The 26,449-nt window shown below is 43.0% G+C and overlaps 1 protein-coding gene across 1 annotated transcript in view; it reads right to left on the bottom strand.

The window, feature by feature from the left end:
* Nucleotides 1-3,528: 3,528 nt before the first annotated feature.
* LOC138970539 (UDP-N-acetylhexosamine pyrophosphorylase-like) overlaps nucleotides 3,529-26,449 on the bottom strand; it is a 33,710-nt gene continuing 10,789 nt past the window's right edge. The window contains exons 2-11 of the mRNA XM_070343008.1: nucleotides 19,062-19,506; nucleotides 18,412-18,616; nucleotides 17,727-17,902; nucleotides 16,416-16,588; nucleotides 15,883-16,076; nucleotides 15,144-15,287; nucleotides 12,308-12,493; nucleotides 6,073-6,096; nucleotides 5,434-5,503; nucleotides 3,529-4,735 (exon numbers count right to left, since the gene is read on the bottom strand). Coding sequence (XP_070199109.1) covers nucleotides 4,640-4,735; nucleotides 5,434-5,503; nucleotides 6,073-6,096; nucleotides 12,308-12,493; nucleotides 15,144-15,287; nucleotides 15,883-16,076; nucleotides 16,416-16,588; nucleotides 17,727-17,902; nucleotides 18,412-18,616; nucleotides 19,062-19,344 — 1,551 coding nt within the window. The 5' untranslated portion in view covers nucleotides 19,345-19,506 and the 3' untranslated portion in view covers nucleotides 3,529-4,639. The remainder of the gene's footprint in view (nucleotides 4,736-5,433; nucleotides 5,504-6,072; nucleotides 6,097-12,307; nucleotides 12,494-15,143; nucleotides 15,288-15,882; nucleotides 16,077-16,415; nucleotides 16,589-17,726; nucleotides 17,903-18,411; nucleotides 18,617-19,061; nucleotides 19,507-26,449) is intronic.

Below are 26,449 nucleotides of genomic sequence, written 5' to 3'. Positions count from 1 at the left end.
CAATAGACGATTTGGGGAAACAACTCCGTTGGGTTTGCATGGGTTGTGAAAGAGTGAGTTCCCTTGCTTTTGCTCAGACCAATATTAACATGTGCTTCCAGTACACATGTTTGAGACACACCCCCTTGCTAGTCTTCTTCCGTTTCTTCTGCGTTCGTGGGCTGAAACTCCCACGTACACTCGTGGGTTTTTTTGCACGAGTGGAATTTTACGTGTATGACCGTTTTTTACCCCGCCATTTAGGCAGCCATACGCCGTTTTCGGAGGAAGCATGCTGGGTGTTTTCGTGTTTCTATAACCCACCGAACTCCGACATGGATTACAGGATCTTTTTCGTGCGCACTTGGTCTTGTGCTTGCGTTTACACACGGGGGTGTTCGGACACCGAGGAGAGTCTGCACACAAAGTTGACTCTGAGAAATAAATCTCTCGCCATACGTGGGGACGAACTCACGCTTGACAGCGGCCAACTGGATACAAATCCAGCGCGCTACCGACTGAGCTACATCCCCACCCCCCCCCCCCCCCCCCCCCCTCGCTTGTGACTCTCCTATAATGTCACGAGGGAAATAATGACACGTGGGGAAACTTTCCCACATCGACATGACATTACAGGCCAGTCACTAGTGACATGACATTACAGGCCAGTCACTAGTGACAAGGTGTGTCTTGAGCACGTGTACAGGAACCACATGTAAATCTTTTCCGAGCAAAAGCAAGGGAACTCACTCTTTCACAACCCATACAAACCCGATAGAGTTATTTGCGGAATGTGTCTCTAGGCAACAGAGCCACCGTCACATAAAACATGTCACTGGAATCCCCGGCCCACAGAACTGCCTTGAGCAGTGTTACTACTCAAGCTGATCAAAATCACACAGTGATTCATATAAATGATTATCATAAACAGGTGATGTAGTGTTCTTACTCATGTCATTGTAAGACTAAGATCAATGAAAACAGTGAATAGAAAAAAATAAATAAGTAAACAACTGAATGAAACAAGACAGACCACGAAGGAACATTGTGTCACCCAAACAGTTGTTTTAGTTCACTCTTTTCAATGGGCATGTAAGCTGACACATGCAATAGCATTAATTACATGTATACCTAAGTGCCTTCAGACGGGTCTCACTGTACATAAGCAGATTTTTAACTACACCAAGAACGTTGTAACCAAGATCGTACACTCCGCTAAGACACTTTTTCTGCAGACTCAGATTGCCACTTTTTCATCTAGCAAGAAACTGTTTGATATTTGCAACCGCTTGACTGGCCGCACTAAGGTGTCCCCACTCCCCACTGTGATTTCCTGTTAGTGAGCTGCCTGATGTTTTTAGTGATTTTTTCATCCAGAAAGTAGCTGATATTAGATCAGAACTTGACACGCTAGCTGCTAATTCTGCTGCACCCACTCATGTTGATGCTTCCCCTGCCTGTACGTTTTTAGCATTCCAGAAAGTCAGTGAGAAGGACCTTAGAGAGATTATTTTGAAATCCAAACCTACAACTTGTCCACTTGATGCATTGCCCACACCATTACTTGTTGAAAACCTTGATCTTCTGTTGCCTGTTCTCACCCAGATTGTTAATGATAGCCTGTTGTCTGGTGTTTTTCCATCATTGTTCAAAACTGCACTTGTGAAACCGTTCCTTAAGAAATCCAATCTCGATGTAAATGTCTTAAAGAACTACCGCCCTGTTTCTAACCTTTCATTTTTGTCAAAGATCATTGAGAAAGTAGTTTTAAAGCAGCTGTTAGTGTATTTGAACACTCATGATCTGATCTCGCATTCTCAGTCAGCATACCGTCCTTCTCACTGTACTGAGACTGCCCTGCTCAAGGTGACCAACGACATTCTGTCTGCTCTGGATGGTGGTGATGTGTCTGTGCTCACCCTACTGGACCTCTCGGCAGCGTTTGACACAATAGATCATGTCACACTGCTGAGCAGGCTCCAGACCTTGTATGGCATCTCTGGTCCAGCGCTGGCATGGTTTGAGTCCTACCTTACGGATAGAACTCAGGCTGTGCTTGTCGATGGCCAGAGATCAGCCCCAGCCCCCCTTGTTTTCGGTGTCCCTCAAGGCTCTGTACTTGGCCCCGTCCTCTTCATTATGTATACCAAACCCTTGTCTGCCCTCATTCAAAATCATTCCGTTTCAAACCAGTCTTTTGCTGATGATACCCAGTTGTATAAGCCTAGTTCCCCCGCTGAGACACATGCCGCCATCCAGACCATTCAGACCTGTATCTTAGATGTTAAGTCATGGATGGTAGAAAATAAGTTAAAACTAAATGATGATAAGACAGAGGCACTACATTGGGTGTGCACGTTAAAGATCCCACGATTGACAAAAGGGTCTTTCCTGGCAAAATTTCTTAGGCACAGTTAATAATTGTCTACCATACCCGTGTGACTTGGAATAAGGCCGTGAAAGGTAAATATGCGCCGACATGGCTGCAATCTACTGGCCGTATAAAATTTCATCTCACACGGCATCACTGCAGAGCGCCTAGAACTGTACCCACGAAATATGCGCGATATAAGCTTCATTGATTGATTGATTGATTGATTGAAAAAGTCCACTAAGTTCCCAAATTCTCAACCTTCGTCTGTCCAAGTAGGCAATACTGACATCTCTTTCTCTTCTTCAGCTAGAAACCTCGGCTTCACCATCTCCTCAGACATGACACTCAACAAGCACATCTCCAACATCTGTAGGTCCGCATACTTTGAACTCCGCAAGATCGCAACCATCCGCCATACTCTGTCCGTTCAAACTACAAACACTCTAGTCTGCTCTCTTGTTCTTTCTAAACTTGACTACTGTAACTCTCTTCTCTCTGGCTGTCCACTCTACCTCCTGCACAAACTACAGAAAGTTCAAAATTCTGCAGCAAGCCTGATCCTCAAAGCACGAAAAAAAAAAGATCATGTCACACCACTTCGCCGCACACTCCACTGGTTACCCATCCAAGCCCGCATTGAATACAAACTGTCCACTCTCTGCTTTCACTTCTTCTCTGCCTCGTCTCCTGCTTATTTCTCTGAACTTCTCACTGTATACACTCCTGCTAGACAACTCCGCTCCTCTTCTGATAGCCGCACCCTAGTCATCCCACACACAAAATCAAAAGCATATGGACAACGCACTTTTGCATTTTGCGCATCTACTCAATGGAACTCTCTCCCCTCTCACATTCGCCACTCTCAGTCAGTACAGTCATTCAAGCGAGCACTCAAAACTCACCTCTTCCAGAAACACAACTCCTAAAGTCGCAACATTTTGCCATCCTGTTCTGTAACGGTTCCATCTCTATTCAGCTTGTTATTTTTTTTTTTTAATTATTTTTTTTTTAAAATTATTATAAATATAATTTTTCACTGCAGTAGTCCTTTAACTTTAACCCTTAGCTGTAAGCTAGATATGCACAAGTCATGTCGGTGCCACATAATGCTGACACACATGTTCCTGTGCATAGTTTATGGATAACGTTTAGTTGGGAAGTTAAGAGTAGAAATAATTAGTATTTAGTGTAGGAGGAGGGTTGGGAGTGGGTAGGGAGGGGGTGGGTATGGTTTACTTTGAGCAGGTCGGTTTCAGTTTTAATAAACAATTCTAGAGAATTGTGTATCTTATTTTGAGTCTTTCGTGTTTTAGACATTGATGCATTTAATAGTTTTAACGAGTTGCCTTTTGTTTTATCATTCTGGTGTTTATCTAGATGTGCTGTGTATCTTATAAGAAGTTCTTAAAAGTTCGAAGTTATTTTAGCATATAGGCTTTTTAAGGTCTTAACAGTTAAACATGTATTACGTTATCATTAAGATTCATGCTTTGTTAGCACTAAGCAGTTGTTTTAATCAGTCTGGTTTTCTCTTGTTTTCATCTTATGAACATTCTAAATGTTAGACTAACTTATTGTCTTGTACAGAATAACAACTGTGTGAATGGTGCTATACTGAATGAAAGAGTGTGACATGAAGTTCTTGTACATCATTGTAAAGAGTGTGAATGACGTTTTAATTTAGATGTCAAGCGCTTAGAGCAAGCCTTTTTAACGAAAGTTTTTGATTTAGCGCTATATAAATGTTCTTCTTATTATTATTATACACATTTCACAATCATGCTGCTGGAGTTCCTACTCGTCTTCAAGTTTGCTTGACGCACAGTGTCATTATATTCAATTCATTCACTTTATCCTTCCCTTGCTAGAACATTGGAGTGGCTTCCTCCCAGTGGAAAGCAAGCAGCAACAAGAGTGGCGCTACCCTGGTGTGGGTGTTTAGGTGTAATCAGCCATCCGACAAGTCTCTCATCTCAACCCCGATTCATACACACCTTGCGACTGCCTGACAAACCCGATGCAAGGTTACCTCCCTTGGACAAGACTTTGTTTCGATTTTCTCTTCATGATGAAGCTTGTAGCGGTGTTATAAAAATAACTCTTCAAGAATTGTACAGTGCTGCTATAAATAAATCAACATATAAATATAAACAAACAAGTCCTGCACAGCAGTAGAAGGGGAGTGCGCGTAGCACTGATGCATGTTCTTCAAGGTCAGATGCTTGAAGGTCGTCTTTCATGTAAAGGCCACAAGGCTCAGCAGAAGACAGGTGTTGGTGCTGACCACTACTGGCTGCCCTGTCGGATGTCCAGCTTGCTGTCCGGCGATAACTCCAGGATGACCGGGGGGCACAACTTGACCCCCTTCAATTCCTCCAGGCCCTACACATAGTAATAATAGATGTACAGGTAATAATAGATGTACAGGTAATAATAGATGTACAACTCAACTCAAATCAACTCAAATTTATTAATCCATATGGAAATTATGTTGTAACAATACTCATTTCCAATCAAAAGAATAATACATGTACCGGTAATAATACATGTACAGGTAATAATACATGTACATGTAATAATACATGTGCAGTTAATAATTAAAACATGTACAGGTAATAGAACATGTACATGCAGGTAATACTACATGTACAGGTAATAATACATGTACAGGTAATACTACATGTACAGCTAATACTACATGTACCGGTAATAATACATGTACGGGTGATAATACATACATTACAGGTAATACTACATGTACAGCTAATACTACATGTACTGGTCAAGGATGCTTGGGGATGGTGATAGCGGGCAGGGGGTTGTTATTGAGAGGGTGTGGGGGTTGTTATTGAGAGGGTGTGGGGGTTGTTATTGAGAGGGTGTGGGGGTTGTTATTGAGAGGGTGTGGGGGTTGTTATTGAGAGGGTGTAGTCACAAGGACATGTTCCACAGTAACAACAATACTAGGAAGCAAAGACACAAACAATTACACAGAATAGGAGACGGACAGACAATTACACAGAATAGGAGACGGACAGACAAATTCATGACATTTTCAGAAAATGCAGAATGGTACAAACCTCCCCTGCGTAGGAAATCAGCGGTGAAATCTCACAGATCACTGTGTCGTCCGTGTCATGTGTGCTCTGGCTGAAAACGTCACTTATTATAAACTCTTTCAGATCAGCAATCAAACAAATTAAACACACCACTTATGCTAAATTTCTTTTCGTGAACCTGTTTGCAGCATCTTATTGGTTGTATACATCTTATCCTGCTGCAAGCTTTGAAAGAATCTATTCTCTGATATTATACAGCCAGGAATCAAACTGCTAGATCAGTTCTAACTGTTTGAACAGTTTTACACCGTGTAAGGGCAGTGACATTTATCTTAGCTCCCATATGAAAGACACAATGAACTTTTATGCTATCAATTTTACTTGCACAATACCAGAAATGTACAAATCCTATGAGCTCTTTTAGATATTTTTTGTTGCACAAATGTGCAATATGTTGTTTTTGTAACTGTTTTAAAATGATTGCAGATGCTTCATTTTAAAGCTCTCTGAGTACAGTTACTGTAAAAATAAACATTTTGTTGCTATATGTTCGTCCATGACTTTGACTTCAGTTGGTCATCAAATGGTGCCAAATATCAGGAACAATGAATACATGCCTTGCACAGCGGTCGGCATATAGCGACCGTGGTCGTCACTTACCCATCGGCCTTTCCGTTCTGCTTGCTACTCAGCGTGTGAGTCGTTGTTGGTGTTGTTGATGGTGGTGGACGATAAAAAGGCAAGTGTAGAGGAAAGGGTAGCACAGGACACAAACGACGGTTGTCAGGGAAACGGTCGGTGTTAAACACAGACCACAGACATGCAACAGAAACTCTCGTCATGCAACACTGGGTCCTCATGCACTACAACTCTGGGTTTTCTTCACAACAAAAAATTGGGTTAGAATCACAGGCACAAGAATTTCTTTTTCCACTGACTCTTTGTAAAACTTATTTCTTATCTGTCCACGATTGATTCTTTGTAGAAAGTAATTACGGTTCTCTACACTGACTCCCAAATATCATGTCCCTTCTTCCCTACCACTCTTGTGGGAAAGTTGTGATCAAAAATTAAGTTATTTCCCTTGTCCTACACTTTGTACAACTTTTCGTTATTTACCTTCTTTTCACTGTCTCTGTGAAAACTAATTAATTCCCCTTTTACCACTGACGCTAAATTTTACAAAATTATTTCCCTCTTTTCCACTGACTCTTTGTACAAAGTTATATTCCTATTTCAAAGTTGTTTATATTGGTTTCATTCTGTTTCTACATGAACAGACGAAGAGAACTTGGAACAAAAATTCTTATGCCTGTGTGCAAAGAAAACATGTTACTTAAAGGCCCCACATCAGACTACAAGAGAGGTAAGATTAGGACAAAACTAAATCTTGTCATCAACATTATATCATGCAAGGTTAAAACAACTTTCTCAACTCAAAAAGGCTAAGGCCAAAAAAAATAAATAGTCTGTTTACGGTAACCCGACCGACCCTATTTTTTTTCGCGCGACCCTAGACTTTTTTGGGGCATTTGGGGAAAAAAAAAAAAATTGGTTTTTTTTGCAAAATAACGTAAAAATATGGTTTTTTGAAGAAAAAAAAAAGAAAAAAAAATCCCGACCTACCGACCCTATTTTTTGGGCCTATGTTACCGTAAACAGACCTCTTTTTTTTTTTTTGCCTAATGTACTCCCAATGGTCATGTTCTACAAAGAACACTGAACAATGACATTATGCTGAAAACAAAATCTCAATTCTCAGGATTTGAACTGCTGGGAAAACGCAACTTTAAAAGCAGTTTACACTCAAGTATAAACAAACAAAAAAACTACAGTTATCGAAATAAAAAAATGTTTTGTACTGCAGAGAAAATAGGGTTAACACTAAAGGCTGTACTTAATTCATGAGCCCGAAATTGACTTGGCGAAACCTTGGCAAAGTCTTTTTACAAACAAATTCAGGGAAAAAAGTTTGTGCAGAGTATTTGCGTGAATTAGACTTTGCGAAGTTAACTTTGCCCAGCTCCCATGGGGTCGCCTTCACGCGGCGGAAGTGTTTATACTAAGCTACCCCACTCCTTTACTTCTCTTCTTTTGTCTTATTTCTGCCTTACCAGTCCTTTCACCTATATTTCCTTCCAAAAAAACTCTCCCTACTATTCCCTGCAGTTTTCCAATTCTTTTCTTGTTGTCTTATTTCTACCTGACTGGATCCATCACCTTTATTTCACTTACCAAAAGTCTTCTTTTTCACATCCTTATTTCTCTGCACCCCGCATGTCGTAAGAGGCGACTAACGGATTCTGTTCCTCCTTTTACCCTTGTTAAGTGGTTCTTGTATAGAATATAGTCAATGTTTGTAAAGATTTTAGTCAAGCAGTATGTAAGAAATGTTTAGTCCTTTGTACTGAAAACTTGCATTCTCCCAGTAAGGTCATATATTGTACTACGTTGCAAGCCCCTGGAGCAATTTTTTTATTAGTGCTTTTGTGAACAAGAAACACTTAACAAGTGGCTCTATCCCATTTCCCCCCTTTCCCATCTCCCCCCTTTCCCTCATCGCGATATAACCTTCGTGGTTGAAAACGACGTTAAACACCAAACAAAGAAAGAAAGAACTTCGCCCAATTAATGACAGGCACAGCAATCAGCACAACAATCCATCAATTACAATTAATGACAGGCACAGCAATCAGCACAACAATCCATCAATTACAATTAATGACAGGCACAGCAATCAGCACAACAATCCATCAATTACAATTAATGACAGGCACAGCAATCAGCACAACAATCCATCAATTACAATTAATACACACAACTTAAAATTCCTTGAACCTGTTTTCCTTTTTGAATTGTTGCCACATGCATTTAGAAAACAAGAAATATTCAGTGGAAACTTGTATTATGTATGTGTAGTTTATAAAAGGAGCATCAGATCTATTTTTTTCTTCGTCCATCTGCACTCATGTTCTTCGCACCGGTGGTTTTTATGTGTATGACTATTTTGACTCTGCTATTCAGGCAGCCACACACCCACTTTCGGGGAAGGAGCACCATGTGCATCAGGAGTATTAGGCGTATCTTGATCGTAGCAAATGGATAGGTCAATTAACTAAGACAAAACTGCTGCAAATCTTCCACTGACATGCAGAGAGAAACAAGACATTTCACAGTGACCATCACAGTGACCATCACAGTGACCATCACAGTGACCATCACAGTGACCATCATCACAGTGACCATCACAGTGACCCTCACAGTGACCATCACAGTGACCATCACAGTGACCATCACAGTTACCATCACAGTGACCATCACAGTGACCATCACAGTGACCATCACAGTGACCATCACAGTGACCATCACAGTGACCATCACAGTGACCACCACAGTGACCATCACAGTGACCATCACAGTGACCATCACAGTGACCATCACAGTGACCATCACAGTGACCATCACAGTGACCATCACAGTGACCATCACAGTGACCATCACAGTGACCACCACAGTGACCATCACAGTGACCATCACAGTGACCATCACAGTGACCATCACAGTGACCATCACAGTGACCATCACAGTGACCATCACAGTGACCATCACAGAAAGGTTTAGTATAACGCCATGCAAGTTAGAAACTAGCAAATGAAAACAAACTCAGGACGTCAACTGAACAACAACTCAAATATGCAGGGAAAGGCAAACAAACAAATCTAGTGTTATCCTTTTTTCACGTCAACATTGTCACAAGACTAGCTCAGAGACCACAAAGACAATCTAGAAGAAGTTGGAGAACAGTGATGTATGGCTATGCATAAAGAATGATTTTGTGTTTTACAGCACTTCTACTTGCCAGATAAAAGGGTGTTATTAACGTTGTTGCAACAGCTTGCTACAAACAGCATTTCAACAGTGTACGTCTTTCAACAACTGGCTGTTTCATATCATATTCCTGCTGGGTTTTTCCCTTTTCCCTTTTTTGGTGTTTCCCCTCCATTTTCTTTCAAACCTTGTTCGTTCCGTGCTGCGTCTGCTTTTTGTTGTCTTTTGTGTTCGTGTTTTTCCTGATGAAGCTTCCATAAGCGAAAATTCGTACCGTCTTGTCTCGTTCTTTATATTTATTTATTTATTAAGGAGATTTCTATAGCGCATAACTAAAAGCACTATGCGCTTTACAATATCACTAGGTATAAGCACACGCAAACATACTCTGATTAAATAGAACTTAGGCTAACAAGACAATACTAAGAACACTAAACATTTGAGTTCATACAAAAACAGAGAATTAAATTAAATACTGGACAAACGATTAAAAAAAAAAAAAAAAAAGAAAAGCTTAAGGCCTACACCGACTACAGTGGACTATTTCGAATACAAAAATTTAGTTAACTATAAAAGGCAGTGCATAAAACTCCATAATCCTAAGAAGGTCGATCAAATAAAAAACATAAAAGACTATTTAACTATCATTACTTCGTAAAAGATAATAAACATGGTATACAAAACTGTAATTTTTAACAACAAATCTAAAAAGATTTTCATGCCATATTGCACAACACATTTTGACACACACCCAACCTCACACATGCAGACATACACACTTACACACACATGCACACACACACACACACACACACACACACACACACACACACACACAATAAATTCAACAAATATTTAAATACATAAAAAGAATTAAGTAAGCGTTTAAAACATATTTTACAAACAACAGTAGTACATATTATAGTGTTACTAATGTGAGACTACCCAATAAAAATATTTAACTAGTGAGTTTATTGGAATGCTGGCAGATAAAAACATATCACGAGGCAGGCGTGTGCTTCAGGTATTGTAAGCAGACTTGAAAAGGTGGGTTTTAAGGGACTTTTTGAAAGTGGAAGAGGATTTACAGTGACGGATGGGGTGGGGAAGTTGATTCCAGAGAGTGGGAGCGGAAAAGGAGAAAGAACGGTCGCCAGTGGTTTTGGTTTTGGTGCGTGGGGTGGAAAGTATTCTGCTGTCAGTGGATGAGCGAAGCTGTCTGGATGGAGTGTAAGGATGCAAGAGTTCAGAAAGATAGACAGGAAAGTGAGGATCAGTGAAAGAGTTGAAGCAGATGTTGGCGGTTTTGTGTATGATGCGGGAAGATATAGGAAGCCAGTGGAGTTGTTGCATAAGTGGTTGTATGTGGTCGTGTTTCTTTGCCCTGAAGATGAGTCTAGCTGCTGTGTTTTGGACTTTCTGAAGTTTGTCTGTGAGGTGCTGGGGAATGCCTGTGAGTAGAGCATTGCAGTAGTCAAATTTGGAGAGAATGAGAGAGCAGACAAGAGTTTTGGTGGCGTCAAAGGAAAGAAGATGTCTAATGCTGCTGATTTTTCTGATCTCAGTGTATGCAGATCTACAGATGTTCGTGATGTGCTTGTCCATGGAGAGGGTGTCTGTGAAGGTCACTCCAAGGTTTCTAGCAGAGGATGAGAGTTTGATGTCAGAGTTGCCTACAGAGATAGAAGAAGGAACAGAAGGAGGGAGAGGCTTGTTTTTAGGGTGGATGAGGAGGACTTCAGTTTTGTCATCATTTAGTTTTAGTTTGTTGCAGGTCATCCAGCGCTTGACGTCGTCGACACAGTCCTGCACGCGGCGGATGGTGGAATCGAGCTGATCCGGGGGGCAAGAGCCCCGGAGTTGTGTGTCATCTGCAAAGGTTTGACTGGAAACCGAGTGGTGGCTGATGAGAGTTGATAGAGGTTTGGTGTAGAGAATGAAAAGGACTGGCCCGAGGACAGATCCTTGAGGAACTCCTAGTGAAAGGGTGGAAGTTTTGGAAGTGTGGCTGCCTGCTGAGACTGTGTTCTGTCCGAGAGATAGGATTGAAACCAGGTGAGTGCTGTGCCGGAAAGTCCGAAAGAGAGATGGAGGCGGTCAAGAAGGATCTGATGGTCTATTGTGTCGAAAGCTGCTGAGAGGTCGAGTAGGGTGAGAATGGAGAGATTACCACCATCCATCGCGCGCAGGAGGTCATTCATGACACGAACAAGCGCTGTCTCGGTGCTGTGACCTGCTCGGTAGGCGGACTGTGTGGTAGGAAAGAGGTTGTGAGAGTGAAGATAGTCGGAGAGTTGAGAAAGAACAAGTTTTTCAGTGATCTTGGAGAGGAAGGAGAGGTTGCTGACAGGACGGTAGTTTTTCAGGGTGTTCGGATCAAGGGACGGTTTCTTGAGAAGGGGGAGGACAATGGACTGTTTGAATGTGGGTGGAAAGGTGCCAGAGAGAAGAGAAGAGTTGATGATAGAAGTGATAACAGGCAGAAGTTCATCTAGGCATTCTACAAGCAGTGGGACGGGGATGGGGTCAAGGGCACATGTTTTGGGAGCGGACTTGGTGATGACACCCTTCACCTCATGCTCGGTCACGGGTCTGAATCCAACAAAGGATGACGCCGTCTGTTCCACATCATCCGTGAATGGCGAGGATGGTGTAGGAGTCGCGCTGTCCAGCTCTTGTATCGGTGAGTACAGTATTCCTTTGTTTTTTAACTTTTTTCTTTTCTTGTTGACATCTTGCCTGTGGGTTACTTTCACGCTGAATGCCAAACATGACAATAATTCCCACTGTAGGTGTCAAGGAAATATTCTCACTTTTCCCAAAAGAAATAAAGTGTGAGAATAATAAGTATGGTTTCTACAGTGATGGCTACAGATCTGTTTAATCGCCCACTACTTTCGGCCATGGAAAATGAGGTATGTGCAATTCAACCTTTTGGTCCTTTCTACAATAACATTCTGATTGAACACAACACGCGCTATGCAACAACTGTACCTGTGCTGCAAAGACAAAGTGACAAGTAAGACAAAGCAGTGAAGTACGGACAATGAAACTCGTCGTCACTGACCTTTGTATATCTGTGTATGGTGTTCCATCCGCGTGTACAAACACAGCTCCTGCCGCAATCGCATAGCGTCGATGCAGCGCACACAGGTCATTACGACACGTTGTGGGCGTGTCCTTGGCAGCGCCATCTGCGTTCTTCAAGGGGGAGAACTCCTCCTCTCGCAGGACATCCCAGACGGCAAAATTCCTGTCACATTGTACGCGCACACAACGAACAAAACAGGCGCCCGACAAACACAGTGTCCCACAAACAGCATGCAAGAGAGAGAGTGTAACCACAGCAACGTTTCAAGGCCATTCATGCAATTAGTTGTCATGCACAGGGGAGTGTTGAAACAATATGACATGCATGTGTATTAACAGTTATAAAAATCATTTTTCGGGCATTAGGGAATTATTAAAGACAAATGGCATGCATGTTGAGTGACAGTTTAATCAAAATCATTTGTTGGGTTTTGGGGAATTTTGGAAACACAGTGGATAAATCGTGCAATCATAATATGTTACGACGCAAGTGAGAAACGTACACAAAAAAATACACAAAAACAGCATGCACATACCGAGACCACGCAGTCAGTTAGATTGCATTTCCAAATTCATGCAAAATCAAACCCAGGAGTTTCAATCCATATAAATAAAACATTCATGCAATGCCCAGGTAATGTCAATGTTAATTGGCAGGGAAGGGGTAAAGAAAATGTTAAATGAATTAAACAAAAACAAAAAATAAAGCATTAAAACCAAAATAAAAATGTTATTGCACAGGATTTGAGTGATGCGATTAACATTGATTAGGACATTAAAGGGTAATGTTTCAAAGGTGTACAGCCAAAAAACAGGGATCAAATTCCAATCAAAGGAAACAAAAAAGTTAGATACCAATTTGCACACAGATGTTAGAGAAGCATGTTTGTTTATAGGTGTTAAAGAAAGAATCGTGTTGAAAAGTTATGAAACAAAATTGCAGAAATAAAAGGGTTTGAAAATTTACAGGGTACAAAACATAGAAAAACAACACACACACACACACACGCACACGCGCACACGCACACACACACACACACACACACACACACACACACACACACACACACACACACACACACACACACACACACACAAAAAGCATGTGTTAGTAATATTTACGCCAATAAGCACCAAAGCAATTCTTTTTCTCCTCCAAAATAACATAAAAATTACTAAAAAAACAACTGCTATAATCTGTTGCAAATTTGTAAATGAACAAACACACTTAAATCCTAACGCATTACAGGTAAACTCAGGCACATAAGAAAAAATAAAAGAATAAAAAAAATAAAAAAGATGATATATCTGACAAACTACAGCAGCTATACAATATACCCTCGCATCAAACCCCTGTTATTGCAACATTCCATATATACTTGCCACCTGGCACGGCAGTTAACAATCAAATCATGCCGTCACAGCAAAACACAGAATACCACCAGTGGAGTATCCTCACCAACATTCCCCCTGATTACAGCCTGAGCAGCTAGGTCTATACCTCATTCTTTCCATTTTGCATGACGCTCGCAATCTAAGCACGTTATGTCACCGCTAAATGCGCATTAATAAACCAACTCTAGAAATAATTCTCTCTGGTTTGTTTGGCTCGATTGTGAAAAAGTGAATACATGTACTAGCTCTTGTGGCAAATGTTTCTGTGTGACATACAGGCCCGTCACTAGTATGGGATGTGTCTCCCCACATACTCCTTGCAAATGTGTTTCAAACACACCCCTCCCTAGTGACTGGACTGTAATGTCATGCGAGAAAGTTGGCCTCAATAACAGTAAGAGTATTCACTTAATGTTACGTTACACTTATGAACCAAACAGAGTTATTTCCAAACATCATCTATTGTCACAGCTAAATTCACGATGTCTACCAACACCCAATCCTCAATCCCACAACCCCAACCAGTGAATCGTGCAAGCTATCAACCTTTGTGTTTCACCCCTGTCACAGCTAAATGCACGATGTCTACCAACACCCAATCCTCAATCCCACAACCCCAACCAGTGAATCGTGCAAGCTATCAACCTTTGTGTTTCACCCCTGTCACATGCTCAACGATAACAGTATTGTTAGCATACATTTGAAATTGACTGAGATGAAGTTGAACCCCTCCTGTTAATATACCAACAATGTGATTATCTGTGTACTGGAAACTTCACAGCGCTATGTGTGAAGTATGGAATAGAAAGTAAAAGGGGTATTTGACGATGAAGAAGGGGTTTAAGCTGTAATAAAAAGTGTTAATTGGGTATCTGTTGGACAAGCTCATGGAGTCACTGGGGAATAGTGAAGAGAAGCAGCAATATTGTTCTTGTATTGAAGCATTATGTCAGGTAGCCATCAAGCCACAAAAAAACAGGAGCAGAGTAAAAAAAAAAACCGCATGTTGGGATTTCACCATTAATCAAACTATATTTGCTAGAACTAAATTATTCACAGGGAAAATGTGATCTATTTCTTAATCCACTGGAGACATTTTGACAAACCTGATACAGAAGACCCCCCCCCCCCCCCCCCCCCCCCCCCGGATTCAAGACGGACCCACTGTAAGACCCTGCTTTCATATTTTCTGCTATTGAAGGCTTGATTTACTGTTCATACAGTAATATATTTCTGCTCATTATGTCTGTAAATTTACCTCCAGTTTTGTTTTTACCTTCTTTTCAAAACCTGATTTTCTGTTCAAAACCTCTGTAAATTTACCTTCAGTTTCAATCTTGCTCTTTTACAATATCTGATTGTCAACATTCTCGGAGGTCTTAAAAGGGGGTTCCCCTGTCCACTGTGCAGCTACTCACGTGGCAAACTGGAAGACGTCGAAGACAAACTTCTCCATCTTGATGCCGTTGGGAGATTCAGGTTTGACGGTGTTGCCGCTGGCGTCAATGTTCGGGATTTTCATCTTGGCAACGTGGTGCTTCAGCTGTGTCTCCTGGGGCTTGCTGCACACACACACACACACACACACACACACACACACACACACACACACACACACCAAAAGTTTAGTTACAGCAAACAACACGCAACATATCGATTAAAGAGGGTTTAAATGAAAAGAAAACACACCAGTAACCAGGTTAGGTACGTTTATATCTATAATCAATATTTCGGCACGTTACTGCCTCCTTTTCCTAAGCTTATGGAAAGAATGGAACTTTTAAAAATGTTAATACACATGTATTAACAGCTAGAGGGTGTTTTCAATGGTACAACTAAAACCAAATCATAGGGCAAGATTCTTCACACATGTCGAGTACTTTCTAAAAATATGCTCTTAAATCATCATCATCATCATCATCATCATCATCATCATCATCATCATCATCATCATCACTTCTCTTTTCAGACAAGAAAACAAGATGCAGTTGATTAAAAATATTACATTGCAGGTTAATGAAGAGAACAAAATCCCAAAAGAAACACACTGGAAAGCGCACCACAATATTACAGTGCAGAGCGCACCACAATAATATTACAGTGCAGAGCGCACCACAATAATATTACAGCGCAGAGCGCACCACAATATCTACGTACTCGCAGGCATGTTTGAGGAAGTTGAGCGTGAAGAAGTGGTTGCATATATTGCCGGCATTGAACGCCAGGCGCCCGTCCGCTGCCCGCTTCTCTGCGGTGGATAATGTGATTTCGCTGTACTCCACCACCTGGTAACGCCCGTTGACCTTGCACACCACCCCCACCGCCTCCTGGGGAACCGTCTTCTCCACAACCTGCACAGGGTCACACAGTCAGTCAGCATGTTAAAGACATACAAAATCTCTTTTGAAGTGAAATATCTGACGTCAAAAGCCAAACAATTAATTTGAAAAGAATTGCGAATGATGGCCTCACGTAAAAATTCTGTAACTTCTTCTGTCTCCCGAGGAAGTGACAAAGAATTTCGAGAACAAATTTCGTCTTGGTGACTTCCACACACCAGCAGTAAAAAATGAATCACAGGATGACAGACAGCCTGTAGTTAAACAACAACAACAATAAGAAACATGAAACATTCTCACAGACTCATTTCATCACTAAATATGCAACTTGAGTATTTTGCTATAAATTACCTTAGCACCACACTCAACATTCTTGTTGAGACAGAATCCGAGGAAGACGGGGTCGGCCATTTTGACGAGGATGTTGTCAACACCGTACACGTGTACACACTGCGTGCCGCGCTTGGTCATGTCGTCCAGCACACCGTGTTTCTTCAGCGCGCGGTACAAACCTCCGTTCCCATCTGTCACATGCAAACACTGATACATGTAGTCAACAAACAAACAACAGCAAATTAACACAGGACAAAAATCACCAGCACAATCTATTCTAACCAATTATTCCCCGATCTAGGGCGCCCAATATTGCCGGGTTGAGCTCCCAAATGCACAGGAAACATCCGCTCCACAATGATATCTATGGCACATATAAAATGTTTCCACAATTCATACTGGCTTCTTGCAATGTTTGAGCATTTATAATTTCAGAAAACTTGCAGATTTACTTGGCTACCGTTTTTTCAAGGTTTAAAATGACGGGGTTACTTTCAATGCCATACGGGGTACATGGGCTAAAACGAGGTTTCGTCAATTTTTTTCACTGCTCAGTACAACTTTCTTCACAAAGTTTACAACCAATATAGCTTCCCTGCAGTTGCCAAGTGCTAGAACAGTGACTGTGAGAACAGGAGAATGGAATCTCTCTTCAAAAATGAGCACATGCCATGTACGGACAATGCACAAGTTCACACACACACACACACACACACACACACACACACACACACACACACACACACACACACATACAGACACACATACATACACACACACACAAACAGACACACACACACACACACACACACACACACACACACACACACACACACACACACACACACACACACACACACACACACACACACACACACACACACACACACACACACACACTGACAAATCACACACACACACACACACACACACACACACACACACACACACACACACACACACTCACACACACACACACACACACACACACACACACACACACACACACACACACACACACACACACACACACACACACACACACACACACTCACACACACACACACACACACACACACACACACACACACTCACACACACACACACACACACACACACACACACACTCACACACACACACACACACACACACACACACACACACACACACACACACACACACACACACACACACACACACACTCACACACACACACACACACACACACACACACACACACACACACTCACACACACACACACACACACACACACACACACACACACACACACACCGACAATTAAAGTACAGATCTGGGGATGCCTTACCAGGGGCCAGAGCCACTTTGGAAGGAGATTCCAGGATGATTTTGCCCTCAAACGTCAGACAGGGGAGACGACCCTGCTCAAAGAGAATGACGTCCTGAGCCTGCAGGCCAAAGTAGTTGTGTTTCTTGAAGAAATTCTGGGTGGCCTCTTTGGTGTGTTCACTGGTCATGATGTACCTGGAAAACAACAACATACCTGGGAACGCTGCAAAGCAAGGTGTACCTACATTGCTTGTAAACATCAATGAAAATGATCTCATTTATAGGACTTGTTCACTCTTAAAACCAGAACACCTGTTGCCATGGTTTCTCTCTCAAACATGTAGCTGCACCCACACAAACACACCATTTTATCTCCTCAACATTAGTCTTTCTTTGTTTTAATGGCAACGTCAACAGCTCAGTCAAAGTTTCAGTGTCATACTTTCATCCCCCGCCCATTTCTTGTTCATTCTCTACTCCCCTTCTCCTGAAACAATGACACAAAATTAAAGCTTGATCTTTGTGGGGGTTTTGTCCTCACTTATGCAAAACCGGGTAGATGTACCAACATTGCCTGTTGGGATATGTTTGGCGTCTAAACCTGTATTGGAGCAAGCCATGCTGCTCTGTGCACCTGTTCCTAAAGTTACACCCAACACCTCCCTCCCCTCTCCCCTTATGTACTGATGTGTACGCAGTCTCACCATGGAATGCAGCAAGCCTTGCCGCTCTGTTCCGTTGCCTGGCGTTGCAGTTTGAGGATGCGCTCGGCCTGCAGCTGGTACAGCGTCTTGCCGGATGGCAGACCGACGTCGTACATGCCCTTGGGGTAGTTGACACCCAGCCGGGTACCCTGCCCACCCGCCAGCAGCAGCACCGCCACCCCGTTGTTGCTGATCTCTGTCAGCCCTGTGGGGTGCAAAAACACACAGCTGAAAGTTTGGCTTCCGTAACGTAACAGCTGAAAGTTTGGCTTCCGTAACGTAACAGCTGAGGCATGAGGGAGATTCAACGAGACACGATGCTGCCAACATCATCTTTCTTCTGGCAAATCTCAAACTCTCTTCACTTTTGCGCAGTACTTGACACTATTTGTATGAGTAAAGAGCACAAGGTGACCCCCTCTCCCATAGTAAAACCTCTGACACCAAAAATAAAACAAAGTTTTAAGAAGACGTCATAATGTGAATAACGACATTACCTAAGCATTCTGTCGCTTCCCCTGCACGTCTTCGAGCAACACCGAGAACGAAGTTTGACTCAGTGTCGGCAGGAGGAAATTACTGGCAAGGTCACCACTATAGTCTGTGCATGAATCGGTATCCCATATCATTAAAACGTGCGTCTCCCTTACCTTTCAAATGGTACTTGGCGATGTCGGCAGGGTCTGTGCGCGTGACACTGCCGCACACCTCGGGCAGCAAGGGCTCCAGGTGGCTGTCAATCTTCTCCGACGCATTCTTCAGCGTCTGCTGCGCGTCCTTGAAGTTCTCGTTGACCTCCTCGAAGTTGATCCTGGCCAGGTCCTTGAGCAGCGACTGGCGCTGACCGGCGTCCAGTGTGTCCCAGAGCTGCAGCAGGTGAGACTGGCTAGCCGCCTCCAGGCGTGACCGCAACGCTGCGATGTCTGTCTCCATGGTGACAGCGGGTTGTGTGGTGTTGGAAGTGAGTGGTGCTTGTCTGTACAGCAGGCTTACTGCACTTGGTCTTGTGTTTTTGCCTTCAAAAATGTCAGCAGTCACGGGAGGCTTGTAGAGCTGATGGGGTCCAGTCTGCTCTTCTCAAAGATACCGCACTGTCTGAAACAATAAATTATTACAATGAAATCATGGTAATGATCACACAAGACAAGGAAAGAGAGAATGCTTACTGTCCTACAGGCTAAATATTTCGCCTCTTTAAGGTTATACGATTCGAGTTCACAGCTTTTTGATGAGATACACAAGTGTATGCGTGTTTAGGTGGTATCAGCCAACTGCACTTATGGCAGAATGACCAAGATCTTTGAAGTGCCATTGTGGTGACACGGGGGTGGGACATGGCTTCCGTCTCTGGGTCTGCACATAAAGTTGACCTGTGTCCCTCCCGGCCCGAATTCGAACCCGCCAACCGAGCTACCAGGCCCACACACCAGACAACATGTTGTTCCCAGACTAAAAGGATGATGGGCCAGTACGTTGGATCTGGTCTGAAAACGGAGTATAGGTCAAAATGTCCTAGCTACAACAACATGTCAGTCAGAAGAGCTTCTACAGGTCAACACTATCGGACAGTCGGTCAGGCAGGGGTCAGAACAATTGCGTCAGATCAAAAAGGTGTGCGTCAATGACCGAAGACAGAGGCCTGAGAACGTTACACTTCAGTATTGTTCTGTGACAAATGTATGGCTTTCTTATAACACTCAGAATTGCTTGCGCCATCAGTTGTTGGGCAGAGATGTCTCTCAGTGGTGTCGTATCTTACGTTGCACTTTACGTCAACAATTATCGCTACATTCTTTATGTTCCAGAATGTTCTGGTTACGTGTGAGCTCGTTTGCCCATTAATCAGGGCTGAATATTGGCGGTCACCCGATCGCCCCCGGCGAGTTCAAATCGCGTCGGGCGGGTTCGAAATTCCAATCAATCAATCAATCAATGAGGCTTATATCGCGCATATTCCGTGGGTACAGTTCTAGGCGCTCTGCAGTGATGCCGTGTGAGATGAAATTTTATACGGCCAGTAGATTGCAGCCATGTCGGCGCATATTTACCTTTCACGGCCTTATTCCAAGTCACACGGGTATGGTAGACAATTATTAACTGTGCCTAAGCAATTTTGCCAGGAAAGACCCTTTTGTCAATCGTGGGATCTTTAACGTGCACACCCAATGTAGTATACACGGGGGGTGGTTCGGACACCGAAGAGAGTCTGCACACAAAGTTGACTCTGTGAAATAAATTTCCGCCGAACCTGGGATCGAACTCGCGCTGACAGCGGCCAACTGAATACAAATCCAGCGCGCTACCAACTGAGCTATATCCCCGCCCGCCCGCTATATTTCTCTGAAATCGCCCGCCGGGCGGGTTCAAATTTCGCTGAAGCACAAAGTCGTTAGGCAACGTAGTTAATCGGAACGGCCGGCGAACAAATATCTCTCGCGGGCGATCTCAAAATCTGTCACTTCTCTACTGCCCACTCATCTCCCCCCCCCCCCCCCTCTCCCCCACTTTGAGAAGGACTCAGGACTACCACCAATCAAGGCCAGACACATTGGCTAGACAGCTACCCCCCTCCGCCTCACTTGACCGTGTCATCACCCCTCCAGTGCCACGAGCCGCTGGCGATTGCATCAGCTGTCAAAATAGCTACCACTACCCCCCCCCCCCCCTTTGCACTATTCATTTCACCCCCTCTCTTATCTTATCCTGCGCTGACCAATCCTTCAGAGACGTTCCTCTCAGATAAAAACTCGGTCATTGACCCCGGGTATAAGAAGGTCAGTGCCTGGACAGGCAGCTGTGTTCAGATTGCAAGTACCGGTGTAACACGAAATTTTTACTCCACGAAAAATTTACTCCGGAGTAAATATTTCGTACGAAATTCTTACTCCGAGTACACTTTTCGTACGAGAAAAGAACTCCCCAAGGCACGAAAAAATTACTCCCTCCACGAAATTTTTACTCCCCATTTATTTTACTTCCAGTAATAATCTCGTACGCAAAAATGGGATGCGGGCGAAGGGCCAATAAGTGATCTCGCGCACACGAATGTCGCGCTACCCTCCTTCCACCCCTTCCACCACCAAGACTAACAGGGGACAAGGGAGTAAAAATGTCGTACACCTGGCATGGGAAGTTAAATTGCTTGTGTTTGGGTGAAGTAATTTTTTCGTTATTTATTCGTCAGGGGAGTAACAGTTTTGTACGAAATGTTTATTCGGAACTCACCTGTCTTGGGGAGTAATTTTCTCGTGAAACGGGGGAGTGCTTTTTTCGTAAAGGGAGTAACTTTTTTGTACGAAATGTTTACTCCGGAGTAAAAATCTCGTGGGAGTAATTTTCTCGTGTTACACCGGTCATTGACCCAGGTCTCAAGCCAACCAGCTGCATCTGCCTTTGATCTGACCGCCCATCCAGAGCAAACATATTCCCCCTCTGTATTTTTCCTTTGATGTGCCTGCTATGTACCACTGATCCAGTTTCTGGGAAATGTATAGGTCATTGACTGCAGGGATACTCATTAAGACCGTTTTCTAAAATATGTTAACACCAGCTTTGCTGACCAACTTAGTACAGGTAGAACTACTGCTGTCAATTATTTCCCTTCAACTAAGGAAGTAAAAAAACCGATCCAGTATATGTGATAAAGAAGAAAAGACAGACCTTCAACAATAGGATAAGGGGTGCAACTCTGCAACTCTTCTGAATCAAAAGCATAAAGATCACCTGTGAACAATTCTAGGATCAGGAAATCTGAACATCTGTTTGTTTTCATTAGGATCTAGGAAATAGAAATGAAATATAATGCTTTTGATTATTTATGACTTAAGCTGTGGTAAATATGGCTGGTATGCAACTTTTATACTTCTGCTTGATCTAACAGTAATATTAATAACACACACATAAAGAAAAAGAAACAAAACAAGAAAGCAACTTAGAAAAAAAATTGTAGTCATCTTTTTATACTTGGTTTTACACAACAAAAAACATAATTTAAATTTAAAAAAATTGCTGATTTACTCTTTTGTTTAAAGTGTGTGTTTATGTGGTAAGTAAAGTTCCATAGTAAATTACTTTGTAAATTGTGTGGTAGGGGGTACATAAAGGGGGTAACTTTTAGTGAGGTTTTGTGTGTGATTGTGTGACAGGGTGTGAATGTTGTTTTGATTTCTTGTTTCCTTGTGGCGGCTTTTATTTTAAATTCTTTATTAAAACAAGGTTAATTATCATTATATTAAAATATAGCATTTTAGTCATCAAGTTTTGTGTGTGTTTGTGGTAGTTATTAGTAGTGCAAATCCACATGTATGCATAATAAGTATGAATGTACGTCTTTTGTGTATGTGGTTAGCAAGCGACGAGCCACTGGGGTGGTTGTAAGAAATCCCGGCCGGTTGGGGGCCGGTTGGGATTTTGGGGTGCCGGTTCAATTTTTTGACTTACCCTGGCCGGTAGCAAGAAAAGTTAAGGTACACCCCTGCCATTTGGGTTCCCCAAACGATACTCTGAGAGCATAGTCAGCTTCACTCCGCTTTCGCTGAGTAGGCATGCTGGGTATTTTTGTGTTTCCATATTATTATTATTAACCCACCGAACTCTGACATGGATTACAGGATCTTTTCCGTGCGCACTTGGTCTTGTGCTTGCGTGTACACACGAAGGGGGTTATTAGTCACAAGCAAGTCTGCACATAAGTTGACCTGGGAGATCGGAAAAATCTTCACTCCTAACCCACCAGGCGGCAGCGACCGGGATTCGAACTCTTTACCTCCCGATTAGGAGGCCGACGTCTTACCACCACGCCACTGCGCCCGTCTGAAATATGTATCGCTTCATTCTTTATTTAAATGTGTTGTTTCTGGTCTTGCACACTTTACGTTCAACCCTGTCCTATCTTCACACTGCTTTGTTTCAGGATGATATGGTCGCATTCCCAAGAGACACAGAGACAAAGAGACAGAGAGACAGAGACACAGAGACAGAGACAAAGAGACAGAGACACAGAGACAGAGAACTGAGAAAGACAGACAAACAGACCGGTATAGATCTATCAAATGACTGAGACCCAGAGAGAGGGTAACCCTCGCTTAGACAGTATATATAATGCACATAAAAATACTACAAACACCCCAGGAAAGTCTGACATAAGACTTGTGACCCTGTTAGGTGCATGATCAGATCACAGAATGTCAGATCTGCACAGACTTACAGACTGACTACAGGGACGGGGAGATAGCTCAGTTGGTAGCGGCAAAGGCTTGAAACTACTTGTTGCCATCGGCATGGGTTCAACCCCCACATTTGGCGAGGGGGATTTATTTCCCAGAGTCAACTTTGTGCAAATGGACTCTCCTTGGTGTCCAAACACCCCTGTATAAAGCATGCACACAATACAGATCCAGAGGTCACAGCGAAAAGCTCTGTGCTTAGAAACATGAAGTAGAAGCACGCAGGAAAAAAACAAGTCGCGCGAAGCGATATAAAAACACTTAGTCAAGATCAACACCGCAAAGCAATCATCGCCGAGACTACACTCAGTCTTTTTCTTTTCTTTATTTGGTGTTTAACGTCGTTTTCAACCACGAAGGTTATATCGCGACGGGGAAAGGGGGGAGATGGGATAGAGCCACTTGTCAATTGTTTCTTGTTCACAAAAGCACTAATCAAAAATTTGCTCAAGGGGCTTGCAACGTAGTACAATATATGACCTTACTGGGAGAATGCAAGTTTCCAGTACAAAGGATAAGTTCATTTCTTACATACTGCTTGACTAAAATCTTTACAAACATTGACTATATTCTACACAAGAAACACTTAACAAGGGTAAAAGGAGAAACAGCTAGAATCCGTTAGTCGCCTCTTACGACATGCTGGGGAGCATCGGGTAAATTCTTCCCCCTAACCCGCGGGGGGTATACTCAGTCTTGGGCTAAGCATACCAAAGACCGAGACGAGTCACGCTCGCCGCCGCGAAGCACGCGTCCGTAGTACTTACCTACTGAACCTCTTTTCTTTCATTCTGAGCACATTTTTAGAGTAAACATGACATATCTATATATTTTAGAATTTAGGAGAAGATGAGGAATACAATGCAATCAATTTTAAATGTCTTTGCGATTTTAATGACAACTTTAATGAGCAAACTCATTAATTAATTTTTAAGCCTCCAAGCTGAAATGCAATCCCAAAGTCCGGGCTTTGTCGAAGATTACTTGACCAAAATTCCAACCAATTTGCTTAAAAAAATGAAGGCGTGACAGTGCCGCCTCAACTTTCACAAAAAGCTGGATATGAGGTCATCAAAGACATTCATCGAAAAAATGTGTAGGGATATCATACCCAGGAACTTTCATGTGAAATTTCATGAAGATCGGTCCAATAGTTTTCTCTGAATCGCTCTACACATCTATCTATATACGGCTTGTGTGTGTGTGTGTGTGTGTGTGTGTGTGTGTGTGTGTGTGTGTGTGTGTGTGTGTGTGTGTGTGTGTGTGTGTGTGTGTGTGTGTGTGTCTGTCTGTCTGTCTGTCTCTCTTCGCGATGCACGGCCAAAGTTCTCGATGGACCTGCTTCAAATTTGGTGGGCATATTCAGGTAGACCCTGGACACAATCTGGTCGATGAAAATTTTCAACCCGGACTCTCAGCGCGCAGCGCTCAACCGATTTTGGTTTTTCTGTAGATCCATTTCCAGTAACTCTTCCTTATCTTCTCCAGTGTTTTGCGCGTTTATCTCCCTTCCTTCGTGTGGCGTCAATCGCGGGTACCCGGCGAAGCCGGCGTACGGTGCGCAACTCACCCGGCGAAGCTGGGTATTCGGCTCTACTTCTTCCCGGCGAAGTCGGGTATTCATACTCCGTCTCGCGATCATCCTGGCGAAACGCTGATGGGGTCTATGTCGACCAAAAGGGTGGGATTCCCTGTAGGTGGAGTTCCTGGAGGGGGATTCCCTGTAAACAGGGAATCCCACAGGGTGGAGTTTTTCAATAAAACTTGCAAACCATACTCGAATTTCTAAGAAATATCAAAAAAGATTGAAAAACATCAAATTCGATATCAGCGACACGCTACAGGAACTAAATCCTGTGGTATTCCCTGTATACAGGAAATTCCCCCTCCAGGAACTCCACCTACAGGGAATCCCACTCTTTTGGTCGACATAGACCCCATCAGCCGGCGAAACCGGTACCCGGCAAAGCGGGTAATCATCTAGTACATACATACATACATTACATACATACATACATACACCACACCCTCGTCTCGATGCCCCGTCTATGTTAAAACATTTAGTCAAAACTTAGTCAAAATGTAAAAAGCGCCATACTGTATGGCAGCTTGCTTTTCCCAGCAAAAAAGCGGCCCAAATTTCCATGAGGGTAACCTAGCTCACAGGGACAGGCTGACCATACACAGCTATGTGTATATATACCTGTCACCGACAGCCGGCCCACTGATAACTGCGGTGAGATAACAACCCTAGAGGGGTGAGGACACCTGTATTTGCTCTCCCCTTGATGTGAGTGCCGCCCACTCGTCTTCTTCTCTCTCACTGTCACCACTTTGGGTGTGTCAGTGTCTGCGGTCAGCTTAAGTTCCCTGAAGGGGTCGAATCTGACCACTCACACACACATGCACACACACACACACACACACAGTCTGACACACACACACAGTGACGTCACACACATGCACACACACACACACACACAGTGACGTCACACACACACACACATGCATGCACGCACACACACAGTGACGTCACACACACATGCATGCACGCACATACGCACACACACAATGATGACACACACACACATTATGGTTTGCTGCAACAGGTGAACCCGCAATAGGCGACGGTAAAAGACATTCTCATATAGATTAAATGCCTGATGCAACAAGACCTGGGAACATAATTTAAATTATACTGGCCAGGCGACAGCACAATGGTCGATGCCACAAGAGCAGAATAGAAAATGGATATGCTACATTTAAGACAGTCTCACAAGCAATGGTAATTGCTATAGTTAATTGGGGAATAA

This window comes from Littorina saxatilis, linkage group LG7, assembly GCF_037325665.1.
Source record: "Littorina saxatilis isolate snail1 linkage group LG7, US_GU_Lsax_2.0, whole genome shotgun sequence".
Taxonomy (NCBI): Eukaryota; Metazoa; Mollusca; class Gastropoda; order Littorinimorpha; family Littorinidae; genus Littorina; species Littorina saxatilis.
Note: the sequence above shows the minus strand (reverse complement) of the source record. Positions and strands in the feature narration are given on the sequence as shown.